The sequence below is a fragment of the Triturus cristatus genome, chromosome 11 (genome assembly GCF_964204655.1).
Source record: "Triturus cristatus chromosome 11, aTriCri1.1, whole genome shotgun sequence".
NCBI lineage: Eukaryota > Metazoa > Chordata > Amphibia > Caudata > Salamandridae > Triturus > Triturus cristatus.
Window position 1 is genome coordinate 167,080,731 of NC_140594.1, and position 23,674 is coordinate 167,104,404.

At 45.4% G+C, this 23,674-nt stretch overlaps 1 protein-coding gene across 6 annotated transcripts in view; it reads left to right on the forward strand.

The window, feature by feature from the left end:
- Nucleotides 1-23,674, forward strand: part of KDM2B (lysine demethylase 2B) — a 759,008-nt gene that overhangs the window by 707,240 nt on the left and 28,094 nt on the right. For all 6 annotated transcript variants that reach the window (XM_085636000.1, XM_085636002.1, XM_085636001.1 and 3 more), the window contains one exon: nucleotides 7,865-8,083. In XM_085636000.1, the coding sequence (XP_085492126.1) occupies nucleotides 7,865-8,083 (219 nt within the window). The remainder of the gene's footprint in view (nucleotides 1-7,864; nucleotides 8,084-23,674) is intronic.

Here is a 23,674-nt window from a genome sequence, read left to right on the forward strand (position 1 = left end):
GCAGGTTTACTTTCATGTTATAACAGAGCCCAATGGGACAAGATGCAAGAGTTACTGTAGTATCTCCCTGAATAATACCCTCAAACAGGGACTCAGTAGAGGGAGGCAGAATAATTTCCAATGCCACCATACAGTGCACACTTGATTCAGCCCATATCAGTGCATCGGAAGTGACTACTAGTATTCTCATTAGGCGTAATGCATGGCTTATGATCTCGGGCTTTAGGCCCGATATTTTCTAAATCTACCCTTTGATGGTCAATTTATTTGGACCACAGGTAGATGACATGTTAGAGAAACTGACAAACGATAGACACAGCCACCAGTTATTTTGATGTGGGAAAAGCTGCATGTTTTGAAGACTACAGAGGCATCAGAGGCAGTTGATACAGGTCCATCAGAATAGGTGTGAATGGTCTCCTTTCTTCAACCCTGTGAGTCCGGTGGTGACATGGGAGTTCATCTTTGTGACAGTGCGGAATATGGAGTGGCAGAGAGATGGAATTTAATAATATTCAGATAGAGGGTCTTGATTTGTGGTCCGGAAACCTGGGTTTGGGTGTTGGTGTTTATCTGTGTGGTGGTGGGAGCTGGTACTAGTCTTTCTAGGCCTACCACTGATGATGCATGCTTTTAGCAGACAGGTTGCTAACTCTCTTGAATCCTAATGACCGATCATCTGTGAAGACCAGAAAGTGGATCCATTCTGCTTCATGCTGGAAAACAGTTCCTGAAGCTGTCTTTGCGTGGTTTTGTTTGCAGCGGACACAAATTGGGTTTTGGTTGGGTTCAGTTTGCGTTAGCCATTTCATTATCCAGCCTGGGAGGATGGTGAGGCAGCCTCGCACTCAATCTATGTTTTCTATTGTAAGGGCTCGAGTTAGAGGTATGTGGTGTCTAAATATTGCAATATGTAGATTTTATAATTGAGTAAAATGATTTGAGGTGGCTTTGTATAGTCCTTGATGATGGTGGACAGGCTCATTGGGACACCACCATCAGTTTTGTGAAGTCGCAAGCCCTCCCCCGGGTGAAATGGAGTGTTTCCCAGCAGGTTTTAGCTATTCATTAAGATGTGACTGAATTAAAAGTAGTCACCGGCCAGGGTGGATTCGAGGGTCCGCTTTTGCGCTGTTGTTTTTCTCTTCTTCGGAATGTTTGTTTATTTGGGACTGAAGAGACGTTGGGTTCTATCATGAACACACATACCAAGGCCATCACAAACCTGTGTAGATTCAGTAAGGCACCACCTAACACTTAGCAGTTTAGGACAGCAATACCAGTTCAAGGTTTTACCATTCAGAGTAACTACAGCTTCAAGGGTATTCTACAAATGCCTCGCAGTAGTAGAAGCTCATCTCAGAAGGGGACAAACATATGTTCCCATATCTGGATGATTGGCTCATCAAAAGTCCCAACAAACTGCAATGTCTGCAGGATACACAACAGGTAATCAACCTTCGACACAAGTTAGGCTTTACACTCAACACAGCAAAGTCTCACCTCTGCAAGTGCAGCCATTCCTAGACGCAACATTAAACTCGGTTACAGCCAAAGCCTATCCCAGTCCAGAAAGGGTACAAAAGTTCCAGATGGCATTACCTCTATATCAACAACATAGTCCTGTCACAGTAAAGACGGTCATTAGTTTTTTAGGCATGATGGCATCCTGCATATCCATAGTTCTAACTTCTTGATTACATATGCGTCCCTTTCAACGCACTCTTCAATCACAATAGTCTCACGCAGAGGGGCATCTACAGTATTTAGTGTTGGTAGGGCCAGCGACCCATCGCTCTTTGCAGTGGTGGAACAGCAACAATCTGTTGCAGGGTAGGCCCTTTAAAGACCCAGTTCCTCCAATGACCATTACCACAGAGAATAAGTCAAAGAAGCACAAGCGTTTGTCGACTTTACCCCTTTTGCCGGTCAATGACGCCCTCACAGACGTCCTTCTGGGCACTTGGTTCAAGCCCAGCAGAGGGGCTCCTATGGATAGGACGATTGCCTGTCGCCACTGCCACGCTCAGGACAACCCAGTGTTACTGACTCAACACCCCTCCTCTGAGAGCTAGGTTGTCGAAGCCTCATCATTGAAAGGCGCAGTCCCTTCTGCTCCTCCAGATAGAGAATCCAAGAAACATGACTACCTTGGGAAGAAGATGTTTTCTTCCTCCATCTTGGCATTGCGGTTGGTGAATACTGCTTGCCCCTTGGGCTGATACTCCCTTACTATCTGGGATACTGTTGAGCAGGTGCTGCCTCAGTGCCCGGAGTAGGTCCAGGCCGTTCTCTCTCTCACTTAGACTGGAGAGATGTAGCCAAATTTTCCATACGATGTGGACTGGATACCACCATCTCACTGAGCAGAACGATTCCCGTTGGTTGCTCTTAGGCACTACACCTGTTGGAGTATTTCTGGTTTCTTGGGGAATGTCCCATCTTCCTTGATGGACATGCCCTTTGATGGCACTTGCCTTTTCGGTGACAAGGCAGACTCCATGCTTGAGCGCTTTAAGGATTCTCAAGCTACGGCCAGATCCTTGGGCCTCACGGCTACCTCCCATCCACCTCAGCCTGCCTTTCATCCCTTTCCTGGCTACGGAAGGGGAGCCCAGCCACTACCTGTCCAGCCCAGTCACTGATTCGACCTAGCTGTCCAGCCTCTGTGTGGCTGTGAACATTGGAGCCAGCATCCTAGTGGGTCAGGGACCCAGCGGGTGGGCCAGTCAACCCTTTTCCCCACCACCGCCTCCAATCGTTTCTAGTCTGATGTTCCAGGCCTAACAGCCAGTCGGAGGCAGGAATCGCCATCACCTCCTCCCCTGGCAATCCCTCCCGTCGGACAGGTGGGGTCTGTAAACAGTCCGAAGGGGCCATTCCCTCCCCTTCGAGACTACCCCTCCGTCCATGCCACCCTCTTTTGATCGCATGTCGGAGGATCATGTGGCACTTCTCTGCAAGGAAGTTTCGTCTCTCTTAGCCAAGGGAGCCATAGAGAGGGTCCCTGTGCCAGAAGTAGTTTGTTGTTGCTATTCCCGCTACTTTCTGGTGCCCAAAAAGGACAAAGGCCTTCAACTTCTTTCTGCCAAAGAAGTTCAAAATGCCCAACTTAGCCCAAGTTCTGTCTGCACTCGACCCAGGAGACTGGATGGTGGCGTTGGACTTGCAGACAGCTTATTTCCAAATCCTTGTCCTGCCAGCCCACAGACATTGCCTTCAGTTCATGGTGGGCCACAAGGATTTTCAGTTTACCGTGCTCCCCTTTGGCCTTACCAGTGCCCCTCGGGTGTTTACAAAGGTGATGGCGGTGGTTCTAGCTCTTCTGTGCAGATCAGTGGTTCGAGTCTTCCCCCCATCTTGACAACTGGCTGTTGGAGGCGGGCTCGCCCCAGGCTGTTGTCTCCCACCTCCAGACTATGCCGGACCTCCTGCATTTGCCGGGGTTCACTATCAACGTGCCGAAGTCACACCGACTCCCTCCCAGGCGCTTCCTTTTATCGTGGAGGTTCTGGACACAGTGCAGTTTCGGGCCTATTTACCTGAGCAGCAAGTCCAGGATATTCGGACTATGATACAGATGTTTCAGCCTCTATCTCGGATTTCAGTGAAAATGACTCTGAGGCTGCTGGGCCGCATGGCCACTTGCATCCTGCTGGTGGATCATGCCAGATGGCATATGCAGGCTCTGCAGTGGGACCTGAAGTTCCAGTGGGCACAGCATCAGAGGAATCATTCCGACTATATCCAGATCTCGGAGGGAATTGCGCACCAACTGCAGTGGTGGCTAACGAACTAAGATTGGGTCAGAGTCAGATCCCTCTCCCTTCCTCAACCAGATCTGACGGCGGTGATGGATGCATCACTTCTGGGATGGGACGGCCACCTGGGAGAGGCGGAGATCAGAGGCATCTGGTCTCCGGCGGAGTACAGTCTCCATATCGCCTGGAGCTCCAAAAGGTTAATCAGACTGGCACTGATGGCATTCCTTCCCTCGCTCAAGGGGAAAGTGGTGCAGGTGTTCACCGACAGCACCGCCGCCATGTGGTACTACAACAAACAGGGCGGGGTAGGGTCGTGGACCCCTTGTCAAGAGGCTCTCTGCCTCTGGACATGGCTGGAACATCAGGACATAACCCTGATGGTTCAACACCTGACGGGCTCCCTGAACGCCAGGGTGGACGAACCCAGCTGTCTGTGCCTGGTCAATCATGTATGGTGCATCCATCCGGAGATGGCGCATGGTCTTTCAGCGGTGGGGAGAGCCTTGGTTAGATCTGTTCACTTCCGAAGAGAACTCACACTGTCAGCAGTATTGTGCATTGGCGTTTCCAAGGCAGCGTTCGCTCGCTGCCACGAGTGCTCAAGAAGATCAAGCATGATCGGGCTCAAGTCATTCTTGTAGCTCCAGACTGGGCACAAAGAATTTGGTACCCCAATCTTCTGAGCATGGCCGTTGATCCTCCGATCAGACTGCCCCTTCGGGAGTATCTTCTGTCGCAGCAGCAGGGGAGGGTTCTTCATCTGAACCTGTACAGTCTCTATCTCCTTGCGTGGAGATTGAGGGGCGACAGTTGGCAGCTTTCAACCTTCCACCCAAAGTCTGTGATGTTATCTTGGCATCCAAGCGTCCCTCCACTAAAACAGTATACGCCTGTAGATGGAATAAATTTGTGGAATGGTGCACAGCAAAGGCTGTTGACCCCCTTTCTGCTCTTGTTTCTGAGGTCCTTTTGTACATTCTTTCTTTGGCCCGGCAGACATCTCCTTTGGGCACTCTTAAAGGATATCTTGCAGCAATCTACTTTTCTTCGGCTGCCAGATCAGCCTTCCTTATTTAAATCTCTTAATGTTAATAGATTCTTTAAGGATCTTACTTATCGTTTCCCACCGTCTATTTCGTAATGCCCCAATAGGACTTAAATCTGGTTCTTACTTTTCTTATGTGTGCTCCCTTCGAGCCCCTTCAAAACTCTCCTCTCAAATTGCTGACTCTCAAAACTGTCTTCCTTGTTGCCATCTTTTCTGCTCGCAGGGTGAGCCAGCTGCATACTTTCTCCAAGCCCCCTTTCTTATTTGTCCATCCGGATAAAATGGTGCTTCGAATGAAACCTTAGTTCCTTCCTAAAGTCATCACGCCTTTTCATGTGGGACAATATATCACTTTGCACACCTTTTTCCCACCCCCGCATCCCTCCAAAGAGGAGGAAAAGACTCTACTGTCTGGACCCAAAACGTGCATTGTCTTTTTATCTTGATTGCACAAAAGACTTCTGGATGGATGATCAACTCTTTGTTGGCTATGTGGGTGCCAAGAAAGGTCGGGCTGTTTAAAAACGGGCCATCGTCGAAGGGTTGTCCTCTGCATCAAAATATGCTATGCCTTGGTGAAGAAGGAACCTCCTGTGGGGTTGCGTGCTCACTCCACCAGAGCAACAGCGGCAACCACAGTGTTAGCATGTGGAGTCTCAGTCCTTTACATCTGTCAGGCAGCAACATGGACATCCCTGCACACGTTTACCAGACACTACTGCCTGGACAGCCAAGTTTGGAGGGACGGGTACTTTGCCCGTACAGTCCTCCTGGACTTCATGGTATTATCTTTGTTAGCAGACTCTCCTCCGGAGTTGGTATTACTGGGTTATCTATTCTAAGGTAAGCAATCTACATCTAATAGTCTCTGTCAGATGAACAAGTTACTTACCTTCGGTAACGATGTATCTGGTAGAGACATATATTTGTTGTAGATTCCTTACCGCCCCATCCATTCTCCCTTCTCTGCGAACTGATTTCTAGGGATAGGGACTCCCCTACAAGGCCCCAGTTTTGATGCACCATTGGTCGGTGTCTTTCATGGCTCTGCTCTTCTGGCGTGGAAAGTCCTATTAAGAACTGACGTCAGCGTGCATGGGCGGCGTCCTGTGCAAGACCTGCGACGTCATCCTGGCGTTCACAACGACGTATATTATGCCAATCGACGCCACCGAACGACGCGCAGGGGTACTTCTGAAGAAAATTCTCTGAATCCAGACTGACTCCTGGGGGGAATTCTGAGGTAAGGAATCTACAACTAATAGATGTCTCTATCAGATGCATCATTACCAAAGGTAAGGAACTTGTTCTTCAGGTTGGAGACCAGGAAGACTTTCGGAAGTTGTGCAAAAGTCAGCCCCCATCGATACACGAGTAAAAAAAGAACTATTCACTCCACACTGTTGGCTTCTTAACAAACTACACACAGCGGCATGTTTACTGATACAGCATATAAAATTTGGAGAACAAAAGGTCGCAATTGGATGCATGTTTCTTTTGCACTCATAAAAATCAATTTTGCTTTTGTAATGTTGTGGAATATTTAAGCTTATGTCGCCACAAGGGTGATGCATTTAAGTGCACTGTCTTTGTGTCCCGCATAGGCATACATTCAGTGTTTAACAATAACGTTTGCAGCGTGTAGTAGGAAACTGGGGTGTGTATGCCCCACCCCGGCAGTGTAGGTGTATTACCTGCATTCTATGGCTTAAGGGCCAAGACCACTTTGAAGTTAGGAACAGTGCAGACAGGGCTCCCATAATGAATTCAAAGAGGGCCTGTTTGGAAGGGGCTGCTGATTACTTGTGTTTCCTGGGCAATGTAGGTTTGGTTTATTGGACATGTGATGGTGAGACTGCCGTTTCTGTTGCTTGGGTGGGGGAGTCTCTGGGCAGATCCTTCCTTTGTGTGCCTAGTTGCTGTTGCAGGAGTGCTAAATGACAGCCAGATGCAACATCCTGTGCTTGATTGTGCTTGTTGTGAGGGCTCCATATTGGAGGAAGCCCACTAGTACCTACCCTGAGAAGCATTACTTACCACCTCACTAAAGAATAATTTGTTCTCCTTCATCCTGCCCTGATTGGAAAGGGAAGGAGCATCTCTAGCACAGGCATTTAAAAAGCAACTTTCCTGTTTTGGTGATATCCTCCATCAGATTTTATAGGAAAATTAACCTGGTGGTGGTGGTGATCAGAAACACCACCCATCCCTACGTGGGGTAGCCTACTTTCCATGTACGCACGCGCATCAGCCACCTTATATTCTGAACATGACGCTAACTTCTGTAGCATTGCAGAGGACAGATGTCCTCAATGGCATTATTATGCGTAGCATGCAAATCTATTATGGATGTGAAGCTGCAGAGACATTATTATTGTCCAGAATTAATTGGCTTATCTCGCACCAACCAAAGCAATAGCCACTTGGAAATGCTGTTTTTAAGAGATTAATTTGAAAACATTTCATTACTAATGGTTCCACGTGCTATTTAATATGGAAAATGAACACTCGGTCTAAACTGATACAGAAATACTTACTCTGGAGCCTTCTGTCTATTTGTCACACCATTTAAGAAAGTTCCTCATATATTTGTTAGAAAGTAGGTAAGGTAAGGTAAGGTGATGGAGCAAGACCCCTGTGTTTACTAGCAATGCATGACCTTGCTAACATATTATTGTGTAGTTAAAGAAAAGCATGTTCCTGTTGTACAGGAAAATTTACACTCTGAAACACGATCATTTTATATTACTTCTGTATGTTCACACAAAATATAATGCTAGCTATTTGCTGCTAAATAGATGAAATGGAAATCCGAAACTGAAGAGGTTTTCCTTGCAAAGGTGAAATAAATACTTCTCACCTGCTCAATACAAATACCATCAAGGTTGGCATCTACTTTACAAAAAAAAAAAATACCTAAATTTTTAAAGAAAGTTATTTTATTTAAGAACAGTAGTCCAGCCCTTCACATCTTCAGAACTTGCAAATTTGTTGATTATAATGTGTTGCATCAGGAGTAAATATTCCTTGTTTGCTGTGCCATGTCTTTCAGGTCAAATTGACAACCGGAGTAAATTACGCAACATTGTTGATCTGCGCTTGGCGGGTCTGGACATAACAGATGCATCACTTTTGTTGGTGATTCGACATATGCCTCTACTTTCCAAACTAGACCTAAGTTACTGTAACCATCTGACTGATCATTCTATCAACCTTCTTACTGCTGCAGGGACTTCTACCCGTGATTCCTTATCGGACATAAACCTTTCGGGTAAGTCTACAATGTACACGGTATAATGAGATTCTTGACAGTCCTACAGATTTTCTATTTCCATGGAGGCCTTTTCCCCCTGCTGGTAAGCTCAACACCTAGACTATGGGTCGGTGTTCAATAACCTTATTACCCTTCTGGTGCAAAATGTTGTCAGTCAGTGATGCCAGTACAGCTTATTGATCACTAGAGTTAGATTGCCCCTTAACCAGTTTTGAGGAGTTTTTCAGATTCTTTAGTGCCCACTTTGAGTTTGACTTTTTAAAATTTTTAATTCCATGTTCAGTTTTGGCCATGCTAGAGAAAATCTTTCTTCCAGCTTCACAAAGTACAACAAGGGTTAAGAGGGTGCTATTAAACAGAAAGTGAACAAGCTTAGATTCCAAAGTTCCTCTCCCAATATTTAACTTATTAATATCGCTCAAGATATTAGCTTTGCCCCAGTTTATTTGGAATATATGACATAGTATTGTATATCCTGTGACAATATTACTTAATGTGAACACTGCTTGAAAAAGGAGACTAAACATGTATTGCCTGACATATAAACCAAGAACGCGCTATGATTGATTTTGGAAGACAAGTCTGAGACTATTAAGCAAGAGAAATCAGCTGAATGGACTGTATGAACTATACTCTTCCTATAGTAACATATTAGAGTAGTAGGCAGCTGTTTAGTTCCTGTAAAAGCAATCTAGTGACAAGAAAATAGTCCAGTATCAGTGTGTTTAAAAAGTTGAGAAGCTAACTATGTGATGAGAGAGAAAAAACAGTTGTCTCCTCTGGAAAACTAATGAAAGCTGTTGGCTGAACCCAGAGCTGCAATGAAAACAAAGAGAAGTTTCCATAGATGAGGAAGTTGGGCTTCTCTACTAAGAAGTCAACATATGGCAACAACTGACCCAGGCAAGCTGTTTTATCATAAATGGTGGCCTCATTTCACCCCATAAGTGAAAGAGTCGCATTTAAGCACCACCCCTGCACTCTAACATCCATATATTTCATTCTGCACCATCGAACACGGATTTGGTGCTCTCCTTCCTCGTTCGTCAGTATTGGTAATTTCAGATTGAAATCAGTGTACCACAAAATTGTGTCCTCACCGAAAACTATAGTGTTCAAATAATTTCCCTTCTTGGGCTTACAATGGAAGAGTGCTTTCTTTGCTGTGGTAATTTGACGTGCTGCTGAGGTCCTAGGTGTGCAAATGCCTTCTATTGAAGTTAAGGCAAATGTCCTTACAGAAGTTCTGCAGCCTGGGTCTGTTTCCTCTGAGCCCTTACCTCCATTCAGCCAAGCCCTAACTGACACTCGGATGGGCTCTTGGTCTAAGCTTTGCTCTTGCCCAGTGGTGAACAGGCTGGTGGCCAGATGCCACAGACTGGCTTCTGGCGACCCTGGATTCCTTACACTACATTCGACCCTTGAGAGTTTCGTTGGCTAAGATTCCATCAGAAAGGTGAATCCTAATTATTTTCGCATGGTCACAACCCTCTGTTCCCTCAGACAGGCATTGGAAAAAAACAGAGGCATCCGGAATACACATGCTCTCTTCGGCCAGTCTAGCCTTGAAATCTGCCAAGACCGTGTGCCTACTTGGTCAATATAAGCACACCCTCTGGGACATGACCATCGGTCCTGGAAGAACTTAGCACCTCCCTGGCGCTAACAATTCAAGCTGTCCAGGATGCGGCCAAATACGTCATTTGTGCTTGCCTGGATGTGACCAATTGGTTGGGGATGAGTAGCTGGCACTAGTGTGATGCTTCGTCACTATACCTGGATGCAATCCACAAGTTTTTGAGATGAGCAGACATGCCTTTTGGATATGCCTTTCAAAGGATACCACCTAATCGGTAAAGAAGCTGACTACCTTATAATGTTTTAAGGAAAGTTGAGCGGTAGCATGTTCTTGGCGCATCTAAACCTCTGACAGACAGATTGTCCCATTAGTTTCAGCCTTTCCGAGGTTACTCCACAGGACTGGTGTAATAAATTCCAGTCCCCTCTGCCCCTGCTGTAGTCCTCCTAGTCCTTCTGTTGCCTGGGACAGGGATCAGGAAGGCAAGACGCATGGTTATTAATTTTCCTAGTCTCTGTCCCCTGCAGCATCAGCAGCTAAACTACATAAGTTTGCGATTAGTAGCACACCGCCTCCCCGAGGGAGGCAGAATCCAACATTTTCACCCAGGGTAGCAATCCATTACATCCAACTGATGGGCCCTTTATATCGTTCAGCAGAGCTATGCCCTTCCATTCCTTTCTGAACCACTGTGGCAGCTTCATCCCACATCTGATTGGCTGTCAGAGGAGCGCCTATTTATCTTACTGCAAGAGGTGCAAGTTCTGCTATCCTAAGGGTCCATCAATAGGGTTCAGGACTTAGATACAGGGACAAGTTGTTAGTTACGCTATTTTCTTGTACAGAAGAAGGATGGAGACTTTTTTCCGATTTTTAGATCTTCCCCTCTGAATACCATCCTGCAAAAGTACAGACTCAAAAGGCTCACACTGGTCCACGTTCCATCTGCCCTGGATCCACACGCCATGATGGATGTCTTGGATTTGCAGGATGTCTAGTTCCACTTCTCTGTCCTGCAGTCCCACGGACGCACCTGCGTTTTCACTTTGATTTCATAGCAAAATGTAATTGGCCTTTTTTTTTCTTTTCCAAAAATCTTGATCTTGGTTTTACACTCATTTCTGACCAATTAATTGTGCTGGTTGTAAATATAAAAAAAACAACGGTTCCAGGTAAGGGAAAACTGTTACACAGTCGATAAATGTGAACGAGTATACCTCTGAGCTACCACGAGATATGCACATTTGTTCAACGCCATGATTTTTTCCATCGGGGCCTTCTCGTTAAGGTGCGTGAACGTGTTCTGTCTTCCTGCCTTTTGTTGGCATGATTGTTTATGGACCTAATTTAATAAGCCCATTAATAGATTGTTTGGATATTCTATGGTTTGCTCAAATATATATTTTTTGTCCTGATGATGACCTTTTCACTTTTGGGGGTGAAACACCAACGTTTCTGGCACTTGGAAAGAGATTAAAACCCACAATTTTCCATTTTCATTTATGGGCTACTCAAAAAGCTCTTTGTCCCATTTCCATTGTCTGTTTACCCATAACACATTATGTATTGTCTAAAGTGTTTTTGATATGTGATAAGTTGAGCATCAGGTATTTATGCATCCATCATTTGTCTTGTTTATGTTGTGTCTAAGTTTGCTTAAAATAATAATTTGCTATATTTTTAAAATATTTGTGTGGGCACTAGTTATTTTTGTGGTATCTTTCACATTTGTTGACTGTGTAACAGTTACCCTTTACCTTGAACAGTTGTTGTTTATATAGATTTCATTGCCCCTGGTTCTGGGTCAGTCGGGCTGCCCGTTGTGATTAACCGGTTGTTCTTATTTAGCACAGTTTGTGCATGTTGTAAGCCTACCATTGTTCGGTCGAGAATGACCAAGTCATCTGCATATTGTGGCATTGTGATTTTACAGATTCATATCCTAAAATGGAACGACCTGGCAGTGAACAGGCCTTATCCAGTATCCACAGTGTAAAGATTAAAAAGTAGGGGTGACAAAACACATCCCTATTTAGGCCTGTATTTATGTTGATACTTTCGGCTACAATATTGCGGTTCCAAACCTTGATTCTCACCCATTTATTAGTGTATTACTAGGCTATGGCCCTTAGTAGTGCTGGAAGGCTACCCTACTTTGTAACTTTTGCCCACAAAATGTGACAGTCAACCGAGTCAAATGCTCTCTGTAATCAATGAGACAGGCTTACACGTCGATTATGGGTGTAGCAGACTTGTGGTCTAAACATACCAGTTTTTCAACATTGCTCCAATATTGTTAAAAAATGAAGCAGTCGCTTTTGCTCCTACAAGACTCTCTTTATATTTTGATATGTGCAGAACAGCATTATTCTGTTATCCCATGGGGAACATTATTGTCTTAGGTTTTCATCATGTAATTCCTTTTTATGGGTACGTAATCGGTAAATAACGTACTCAAACTGCAGTTAGGCCTAAAACCCGTTTGATTAAATGGAATTAAGTTTTTCTCTTCTGTCCTGTTCTCTAGTTCTCCCAGTAAGATTGTGGGATAGGTTTTGGCTTCTATGTCCTGTAGGGCGATTAAGCGATAGTTAGCAGGATTGCTTTTGTCCCCTTTATTGAAAAACGTGATGTCAAATACACCCTTGCCAAGACTCCAGTACTTGAGCCTGCTGGAATGCAGCTTTGTGTATTGAGCAGAGGCAGTTATGCCATTAGTCAGTCTTGTAAACTGCTCCAGGTTTTCCATTTGGGCCCAGAGCTCGATTAGTTCTAATTAACTTGATTATGGTGAGAATGTTTTGTATAGTCAATGGATTATAAACAATGGACTGGAAATTTGTGTTCCTAGGTGGTTGACTTGTTAAAGGGTGCCGTCCTTTCTGTTGTAAATGATTTAGGAGCTGTCTAGGACAAAGTGGGGTTCGTGGCCTTTCCTCCATCGCAACAAGTCAAAGACAATTGGGCTATGATCCTGAGGTTTCTGCCTTCATCCAAGATCTCGGTCAAAGCAGCTCTGAGGCTTTGAGGCCTGTTAACCTCATGCATCCTGCTTGCCCACTTCACCAGGAGGCTTATAATAGCTGCTCTGTGGGATCTGAAGTCTGTTTAAGCTGAGCACTAAAGAAACCTGTTGGGGTCATCTAGGATTCAAAGGAGAATGCACAAGATCTGCTATGGTGACTGCTCAACTGCATCCTGACCAGCGGCACGCCCCTTTTCCTACTCAGCACAGAGTTGATGGTAGTGACGGGCACGTCACTACTGTGTTGGAGAGGTGGAAATCAGAAGACCGGTCTAGGGCGGATGCCTGCCTCCACATCAGTTACCTTGAGTTGCGGGCGATTCGCTTCATGTTGCAGGCCTACCTACCGACCCTCAAATAGGGCAGACTGGTGCAGATTCTTATGGACAATACCACTGCCATGGGGTACGGCAAGAAGCAGAAGGGAACAGTGGGAAAAAAACGGAGGTAATCCTGCTGGGTTCCGACACATCCTTTTGGTCGCATAGTTGGTGGCCAGCCAGCCTGGGGGATTTTCCGGTCCCATTCAAGAAGTTGAAGAATCAGGCATCATCTTTGATGATAACCTGACCTTTCGACACCAGATTAATAAGGTTTCATCTACTGTCTTCCTGACTCTAAAGACAACTAGGAAAGTTCAGTCTTTTATTCCTCCAAAGGCAGTATAAAGACTTGTGACAGTTCTAGCTCTGGCTAGACTCGATTACAGAAATGCCCTGCGTATGGGCTCGCAAAAACTGCATATGCTCAAACTACAGCGGGTGCAAAACACAGCCGCTAGATTGCTGTTGGACATTCAGAAATTCCAGTCAATTTCCTAGGGATTAAGAAAGCTACACTGGCTCCCAGTGAAAAAAAGAATGGGCTTTAAATCATTATGTCTAGCTTTCAAGGCTTTGCACGGGAATGGTCCTCAGTACCTGAAACACCTCACCTAGTACTTTCCAGCTAGAAAACTAAGATCAGCGCAGAGCAAACTCCTTCAAACCCCCAAATTCAACAAGGCACATTGGGGAGGAAGAAGCTTTGTTCTGGGCACAGTGAAATTGTGGAACTCACTCCCGACCGATATAAAGAACAGTCCAATGTTGCTTTCCTTTAGAAAAGCACAAAAAACCTGGCTGTTCTCTAACTAAACTTCTCTCTTTCTGTTGCTTCTGGCAATTTACCGCGCAGCGCCTAGACGCCTTGGGGCAATCGTGCGCTATATAAATTTTCAAATCAAAATCAGTCCTGTGCCAGAATGCTCTGCACCTCTGGAACTGACTTAAGCATCAGGGCACTTTCCTGTTTGTACACCACCTGGGAAGATCTTTAAACACCAGGCGGGCAAGCTCATCTGAAGACACCCAGCAGATCAGGAATGGCCGTTACAACCGGAGGTGGAGGAGGGTATCTTTCACCAATGGAAAGAACCCTAGCTCAATCTCTTTGGCACCGCCGAGAACACGCAGTGTCAACACTTTTGTGCACTGTCATTCTTAAGAACGTTCTTCTGAGTTTAGCACAGCACTCCTGTATGCCTGCCCACCACTACCTCTCCCTTAGTTCTGAAGATTAAGAACGGCCAAACCCAAGGCCCTGGATTGGGTGAGGAGTGTGTTTTAGGCCTGAGCATCTGTCCTCCAGTCAGGCTGCCGTTTCGGGAGGATATTCTGTTGCAGCAGCAGGGCTGGATCTTGCAACCATGCTTGCGTAATCTGCACCTCCATGCACGGAGAATGAGCAGCTGCCATTGATCTCCTTTGATCTCTCTTCCAAAGTTGTTGATCTTATCCTGGCAGCAAGGTGTCCTTCCAGAAAATCAGCGTGTGCTGGGAAATGTTTTTGGCTTGGTGCGACACCTGTAAGTCGGATCCCATTTAGGGCAAAATGTTGGGTGTGTTGTTTGTTTTGTCTTTGGCCCAGAAAGGACTTGTAGCAGGCACTGTTCAAGTTAAGTTGTCGACCCTCCTGAAAGATTTGCAACACCTGTTTCTGCCAAAGCTCTTTCTAATGCCATAATGGGTCTTAAATTTGGTTCTCACTTTCCTAATGTGTACCTCTTTCTAGCTGATGTACAGTTGTCCATTGCACCTTCTGACCTTATAGATATTTCTGGTTGCAATAACATCGGCACACCATGTGAGTGAGTTTCAGGTGCTCTTGGTCCAGCATACTTATAGCACTCTTTGTCCAGACAAACTGGTGTTAAGAAATCTAGCTACATTGCTGCCGTAGTTAGTGACGTCTTTTCATGTCTGACATGCCATTAGTCTTTCAAGATTTTATTCCAGGGATCCTCGGGTGGACGATCAGCTCCTTGTAGGGTTCTCTAGAGCAAAGAATGGCAATGCTGTGCAGGAGTGGGCCACCGATGGATAGTCTTCTGTCTTAAGATCTGCTACGCATTGGCTAAAAAGCAACCTCAATAAGGTCTGAAGGCTCATTCCACCAGAGCTAAGCTACTGCTGCTTCGGCATGTAGTGCCTGTCCTGGATACTTACAGGCTATTTGAGCATCATTGCACACGTTCACAAAGCACTATTGCTATGATGGTCAAGTCTGTCGGGAAGGGCATTTGGTCCTGCATGACTTCTTGATCCGAGCCATTCCACAGACCCACCACCTTGGTAGGCACTTCTTTGGTGTCTATTCACAAGGTAAGGAACTTGCGTTTAGAAGCATCTATCAGAGGAACAAGTTGCCTTCAGTAACTCTTTCCCAGTGGCTACTCAACCTACAAATTCCTCCCTATCCCTCCTACCGCTCTGTTCTGTAGAATGGTCTCCAGTTAAAAAGTTCTCAATTTCGGAATCTGCACACTGGTGCTTACAATCTACTGATGGGCTCTGTGTCTGAGGGCCCCGAGAAACTTCCGAAAGAAACTGTCAGCATGCATGGGCGGCTCTTATATGCAGCTCCACTCCTCCCTTCCAGAATGGAACAAAGTCTGTACAGAGGCGCACAGTGCCACCTATCGGTACGCAGGAGCACTGCTTTTGATTTTCTGGATCTAGTTTGGCACCTTGAGATGAGGAAACTGCCGTTAGATTATCCACTAAAAAGTGTATTGCCAAAGGTCAGCAACTTGATATTATTGGTCCTTTTGGCCTTTGTGTGTTTACTGGGCTAATCGTCCTTGTTTAAATCACCTGTGCAGTTTCTTAAAGGTTTTGCACACACATGCCCTACAAGACCATTTGTGATGCCACAGTGAGACCTTAATTTGATCCTGACATTTATGTGTACATCAAGCTGCTGCACAGCTGCTCGTTGAGTCATCTGAACCGAAAGATGGTCTTCCTCATCATGATCACTTAAACTCATCATGTGAGTGAGCTCTATGCCCGTCTCAGTTCAACCATCCTACACTCTTGGGCAGACAAACTGGTTCTGAGGAACAGGATGGTCCACTTCCCTAAAGTAGTGACTCCTTTTCACATTTGGCATTCTATCACCCACCCAATGGTTTTTGCCTGCCACATTCTTTGCCCACCTTACTCCATTAAAGAGGAGGGGAGACTCCATCGGTTGGACCCTGGAAGCTTTAAACTTTTACATCGATTGCACCAAAGACTATTGGGTGGATCTGCTTTTTCTGGGGCAATGAAAGGTAAGGCAATACGGAAGAGGACTCTGTCAACGTGGAAAGTCCATTGCAGTAAGATGTGATGTACATTAGCCAAAAAGCAGCCTCTGGAAGTTCCATTCCAGCAGGGCCTAGCCAGCCATCACTGCCTTGGCACCCAGAGTTCCTGTCCTTGACATCTGTCCGGTCACGACTTAGGCATCTGTGCACACATTAATGAAGAACTACTGCCTTGACAGTCATGTCCAACGGGAAGGGCATTTCACCCATTTGGTCCTGCAGGACTTTATGGTCCACCCCACAGACCCTCGACATTAGGAGTGGGAGGTATTGCTTTGATATCTTTTCTAAAGGTAAGGAATCTGCGGTTAGAAGTATCCATCAGAAAAAAATGTTAGTTACCATCAGTTATACTCCTTCCAGTGCATACTGTAGGCAATTGCGGACTCTTCACTGCCCTCCCACCTCCCGGTTGTGGGGAGTGGTCTAGACTTACCATCTAAAATGTTCCTAAATTAGACGTCTGCACACATTAGCTCTAATTGTTTTCTGCTCCATGTCTGAGGGTTCAGAAAGGGCCAAGCAAGAAACTGATGTGAGCATTCACGGGTGGTGCTTATATGCGGTTCTGCACTTTCACTTCCGGGTCAGGACATGGCCAACACAGAGTCACATAGCACTACCTAACGGTGTGCTGGGGCACTACTGTGTAATGTTTCTGAATCAGTCTTGTGCTTGGGAAATATTCTAAAGGTGAGGAATCTGCAGTTAGAATGACCAGCAGAAAGAGGGCTACCGAAGTTAAGCAACTTGTTCTTCTAAGCCCTATCTTAACACATAACAGCAAATTGTAATCCTGCACAGTGTCGTGGTTGGGTGGGTGGGGGTGATAGCTTCGAGAAAATTGTATGACTTTGGCATACTCTTCATCTCAGTTGCCTTTTACAGAATGTGTGTGGGTAGAATGGCCGATTTACACAAATACATTCAGAGGAGGTGAAAGAATAAGTGGGGTACCACTCTCCATACCAGACATACTGTAGATACCAAGGTGGTAGGTTCCTAAGTGGTTCAGGATTAATGAATGGCGAGACGCTTCTGCACAGAAGTGTTCCAAAATTGCATTATTTGCTTTCTTGCTGGTGAGAGCGAATGACGAGTTGAATGGGCAGAGGGAAGTTAGTAAGGTTTTTGTACATGCATCTGTGCTTGAAAAACAAAATGAAGATCTATATAATCTTTTCAGTCTACTGATAACTTCTGCTCTGCCTTTCACCAGCTCGTGATGCTAAGAAAGTGGTTTGGATGTTATTTTATCTAGCTCCTATGATGTTATAGGCCCTGCCTCTTACGATGAAAGACCTAACTTCGAAGCTGCCTTAATGGACATTTACTCTGATAGTAAGAGGCTTTTCAGAGTGAAAGCAGAATCTTCCCTGGAGAAGTTAAAAGAATTATTCCTATGACATGCTTGCTGGAATCAGGCTCCCCAGCCAAGAAATTCCACCAACATCATCCTCACTATCTCAGCTTCTCCGGGTGCCTGGTCTCCTGGTAGAAGCAACCTTCCCAATTAGATCAGCCCTGCAACAGTTCTACTGACCCTTTCAGGGTGAGGTGAACCTAATGGATGTCAGCAATAGCAGCAGCATCTCTTGTCCCACCCCACAAATTTCTCTGTATTAGTTATTTTGTCAACAATTGATCACCACTGAGTAGTTCTAGTTAGGTCTGCATTTCTATAGGAAGTCCCCTTTTCGGTTTGCTAATAACTTTGGCGCCATTTGTTAAACATTTCCAAAAAAGTGCTCTCCTTTCCTGGTTACTTCATTGAAAGGTTCGGGGTGATCCGTAAGCAAGAGCCAAGAAAATGGGTGGGGGGTCCCAGAACACACAATCCTCACACATTTTTTGTAGACTTATTTTTAACAGCACTACTGCAAAAACTGCTAAACTGAATTCCACAAATGTTGGCAGCAAACAAGATCTTGTTCAAGAAAGTGTGCCTTTTGTGATTTGATATAAAAACATCCATTCAGTCGTTTTTGAGAAATTAAGGTACACACATTAGTATATCTGAATGGTTTGGTTCGGGGGACTCCCAGCAGAGGCCTGCAAGTGTAACTTCAAAAAATAGAGCGTTCTGATTGAGCAAGGGTTTTGTTTCCCTTTGACCATCTCTTTCCCACAAGAGCAAGCACTCTGATTGCTTGATCTCAACATGACAACATGAAAGAAAATGTTGCACCTACCCTTACGGGACACCGGGAACTTGATCCTCTGTCCTGAAAATAATTTTTTAAAAATTAAATATGAGAGGCAGGGGGCCTTGGGGCTCCACCCCATGGCCGCCAACGTTATGTTGCAGGTGCCCCAGATGGGCACCCACATTAGGCCCCAGGGGACGGTGACCCCAGGGACATAAACGCATGGGAAGGGGTGGACGTGCTCCCCTCCGCCTAATAAAATAAAAAGGCAACAAGAGAATAGAAAAATGGCAAGGAGGAAAGAATATATATAATTCTCATTCTTTGTATAGGGAACAGTATATTCCCCTGTTACCAGTACATAGTCCTGTCATTAGTTCAAGTTCCTTCTTAACAACATAACAATCACATACCAAAGACACACGATTACATAATTTAAATATCTTAATCTTAATTAATTAGTCTTAATTTTTGAAATTCTATCATCAAACTGCATACAAATGTATACACACAGCAATTATATTCAAAACACAGAGTTAACAATTCATAGGTTCCTTCCACCCGCTTGGTCAAAAAAAAAGTGTTCACCTATTCCATACAGGGAATACACTTAGAGGTCGTCTTATATGCACACCAGATTCTAATTCCTCCAAAACATAAAAAAAGTTGTGCATTTAATCATTAAAGAATTGATACAAATCTCATCAGACTCCTCTTTATCGTAACCTGTCGACGCGTTGGCCGTCATACACATCTTGGCCTCCTCAGGACAAGGGTGAGGGAAACGTCTAAACTATATAAATATACAAAAAACCGTATATTACCCATCCACAACAATAGTTATTTCAATCTCTGAGTCAGCCACCGCAAACAAACGTGTCACTAGGGAAACTCACCCAGAGAAAATCATAATGAGGCGAAAAAGAAATAAAATCATAATACGGCAAACCGTAAGTGAGACGTAACAATTACTTGTGCTCAGATATACTAACAAACGTAAAATAATAATGGAGAACCAAACAGTCCACAGTCAACACCTCCACCGAGATCCTCAGGTGTGTTACAATAGGTTGACCTAAATGTGAGCGTAACGTGGTTAAATTAAACAGGGTACACTCACTTGTGGGAAACAACTCTGTGTGCCATGAAGTCAGGAACTAGCTAATAAAAAGGGGCAGCATCCAGGGCGTTTAACTGCAACACATACGGCAATCGTAGTAACTTAGCTTTCTAGTAAGAGAGGACGATATCTACGAGTATACTATTAAAGATATACGATCCCTCTCATTCTAAACGATCTTACCTCAACTTCATATTGTTTGTGCATCCAAAATGAAGGCACTCGACTATAATAAATAGCCTCAACTCCAATCATCTGGTGCAGGTCTAGAAAGAAGAAAAGGAGAGCTTCATGCTAACATTTTTGTTCCCCATAGTGACCGACCAACTCAGAAGTCTGTAATTCATACCTCGGTCTATTCCAATGACTTCTGTGGGCGTACTTCCTTCGGATCTATCGGCACAGGGCACCGAAGCAACGGTGCTTTCAGAATATGAACGCGACTTGGCGTCCCACGTGCTCGGGACCTGGCTAAGGAAGGAGAAGGACTACTAGTCCAAAGGTACCGGACTACAAAAACACAAACAAGGGACTACCCATTCTCATGAATCACTACCGGCTCCATATGATTCAACAAAACTTTATCCTCCAGAAAAAACGACGAGCACATACCAGAATAACACCAATATATATCATCAAAAAATAAAATAAAAAGGCCCTGTAAAGGATCTATGGGGTAATCACAACCGCCCTTCACATAAAATAGAAATCAGTCCCCAGAGATGGGGTCCTGGGGCCTGTTAGGGCTCGGGGGGTGCATGCCCCCCGTCCCCATTAATTATTTTTTAAAAAAAGGGTGTCCCAGGACATAAAAATGAATAATGTGAGTGGCAAGAGCCACCTATTTTTTATTATTCACTGCTCCTTGAAGGAGCTCCCCATAATGCCCTACAAAAACGTGTTTGTTTATATGTATTTTGAGCTTCGTGGTGCCCCTGGAATAAGGAGAGGCACCTCTGAGCCTATTTTTTGTTTTGCAGGGAGTGAAGCCGCCCCCCAGAAACATTAAATAAAAACAGCAAGTGCCCTTGGTCATTAAATCCATGACCCGAGGATGGTTTACAGTATTTTTTTAAAGCGCTGCTAGCTGTAGCAATTTGCCCTTCATTTGTGGTCATCTTGTGGTATTTTTATGATCGCATTTTGTGGGTTGAAAAACTTTAAAAGAAAGACTGACATATTGGATGTATTTATTTATATTTAAACAGTATATCTCTGAATTTTACATTTTTCATCTCACAAAATGCAATAATAAAATCTGTTAAAAGACTTGCAGACCTTTTTGAAACTTTATTAAACATTTTTACAATGTCACTATTATTAAATAGTACACTGGGTGAGTTACTGAAATATACATTTGATTAGAAATACTGGTATTTTTAGGCGAAAGATGATAGATCTGATATATAATAATCTCATATAATGTATTACCTACTGGCAGTCGCCAGTTGGTATTTATAGTTAGGACCTACTTTCCACAGGCAAAAACAACAATTGATGGACAGAATGCAGAACAATGTCATACATTCACCCCAGTACAGAGATCTGGGCCTAAATCCATCGTTTTTTTGCTCACCATGCCATTCCAGTTTGAACCCAGCCATATGCAAATCAGTCTTGACCCTGTGCCCCATGGGAACAGTCCAGCCCGAACTGCCAAGCCAGGTCCTCCCTGGACTGGAAACAAGCATCCTAGGACCGGTTTCGGGCTTTCAGCCCTCGTCAGCCAGGATAGCTTGATTCCAGTGGCATGGAGAGCAGGGGACTCACGTCTGAGCATACCCTTCCCACTCGGGGTGACAAATGCAAAAACAACAATTGATGGACAGAATGCAGAACAATGTCATACATTCACCCCAGTACAGAGATCTGGGCCTAAATCCATCGTTTTTTTGCTCACCATTCCATTCCAGTTTGAACCCAGCCATATGCAAATCAGTCTTGACCCTGTGCCCCATGGGAACAGTCCAGCCCGAACTGCCAAGCCAGGTCCTCCCTGGACTGGAAACAAGCATCCTAGGACCGGTTTCGGGCTTTCAGCCCTCGTCAGCCAGGATAGCTTGATTCCAGTGGCATGGAGAGCAGGGGACTCACGTCTGAGCATACCCTTCCCACTCGGGGTGACAAATGCAAAAACAACAATTGATGGACAGAATGCAGAACAATGTCATACATTCACCCCAGTACAGAGATCTGGGCCTAAATCCATCGTTTTTTTGCTCACCATTCCATTCCAGTTTGAACCCAGCCATATGCAAATCAGTCTTGACCCTGTGCCATGTCCAAACTGGGGTGGTGTAGTGGGCAAAAGAACGATGGATTTAACCCAGATCTCTTGACTGGGGGAGAATGTCTGCATTGTCAGCATTCCGTCCATCATTTGTTTGTTGTAACGCTTTTCGCCCTAAGTGGGATGGGTATTCCCAGACGTGGGACCCGTGCTCACTACGCCACTGGAGTCAAGCTATCCTGGCTGATGACGGCTGATAGCCAGAAACCGGTCCTAGGATGCTTGATTCCGTTCCAGGGAAGACATGGCTTGGCAGTTCGGGCTGGACTGTTCCCATGAGGCACAGGGTCAAGACTGATTTGCATATGGCCATGTCCAAACTGGGGTGGTGTAGTGGGCAAAAGAACGATGGATTTAACCCAGATCTCTTGACTGGGGGAGAATGTCTGCATTGTCAGCATTCCGTCCATTTGTTTGTTGTAACTACTTTCCACAGGAGCAGCATTTTTTCATTTGTCAATGTCTTTCGCGTCATTTGACAAATCTTTGTAAAATTTTCAAAACTAATACGCCACTCACTTCAGCTGCCATGTTGTACGTTTTGGGGTGATTCGTCAAGCGAGATCCGAGAAGGGGGGGGGGGGGGGTCCTAAAGCGCTTTTTCTCTGTTAATTTCCATAGAAACCTTTAGACACAGCTACAGCCCGGACTGCTGAACGGAATTACATCACATTTGGCAAAATAGTAGGTTTTGGTCCAGAAAGCACTTCTTGTTAAATGGTGTAAATCCGTTTACTTGTTCCTGAGAAATGTAAAGATTTCTCAGATATACAGCTGTGGCCACGGAGGATCAGCGAACCCTCCCGATCTCGTTGAAACTAATCACAAGAAAAAACAAGAAAAGGGGGCAGGGTAGAAACACCCTGACCCACTAGGCCTGTCCATGGTGTCCCGTGAATCCGGCAGCATTTTTTTTAAAACGAAGCTCAGCCTCTCACGCTTTGTTTACTTTAGGCCCCCATGTAGGCCAGGTCCTGGGGCAATAACAAAAAGAAATTCTGTTGCCCGTGTGGGCCCCGCAGCCCCGGTTACCACCACGTCCAAGGGGCTAAGTTTACAATGATGTATGGGGGGGGCTCCAGCCCACCCTCACACAGCCCCGGGGACCGCCACCTCCCGGGGCTAATTATGTGAAATGCGGGGGGCCATGCGGCTCCACAGCCCTGGGGACCGCCACTTCCCCGGGGCTATGTTTACAATGATGCGTGGGGGGGCTCCAGAACCCTGAAGCAGCCCCGGGGGACCTCCACAGTGGGGCAATGAGGTCCCCTTGTGTCCTGATGGCCTCAGGACTAAAGTGGACTTCATCGCCCAAGCATTAGTGCACCAGGAGGCATGTTGGCAGAGTGGTGTAAAAAGGGGCATGGCTTCCGACCACCTGTCAGCAATCCAGCTGTGTGGGGCTTACTGGAGGTAACAGGAGGGCTAGTTGGCCCCTAAGGACCCTCACCAGCAAAAAGGACTTTATCCCCCAACCAAGAGCACGCCAGAAGGCGCGTTTGCAAATTGGAGGTGAAAGGGGGGCGTGGCCTGCTATCAGAACTCAGTAATTCTGCTGTATGGGACCTACTGGAGGTAACAGATGGTGTAGTTGGCCCCCAAGGACGTACTTGAGTGCCAACTACCCCTCCTGTTACCTCACAAGTTGTCAGAGGCCACGCCCCCTTTCTCCACCACTCTGCAAATGTGCAACTCGGCGCACTACTAGTTGGGGGATAAAGTCCCCTTGGCTCCAGAGGGACCTTGGAAGGCCAAGAAGCCCTTCTGTAAGTCCTACGCAATGGAATTCCTGAGAG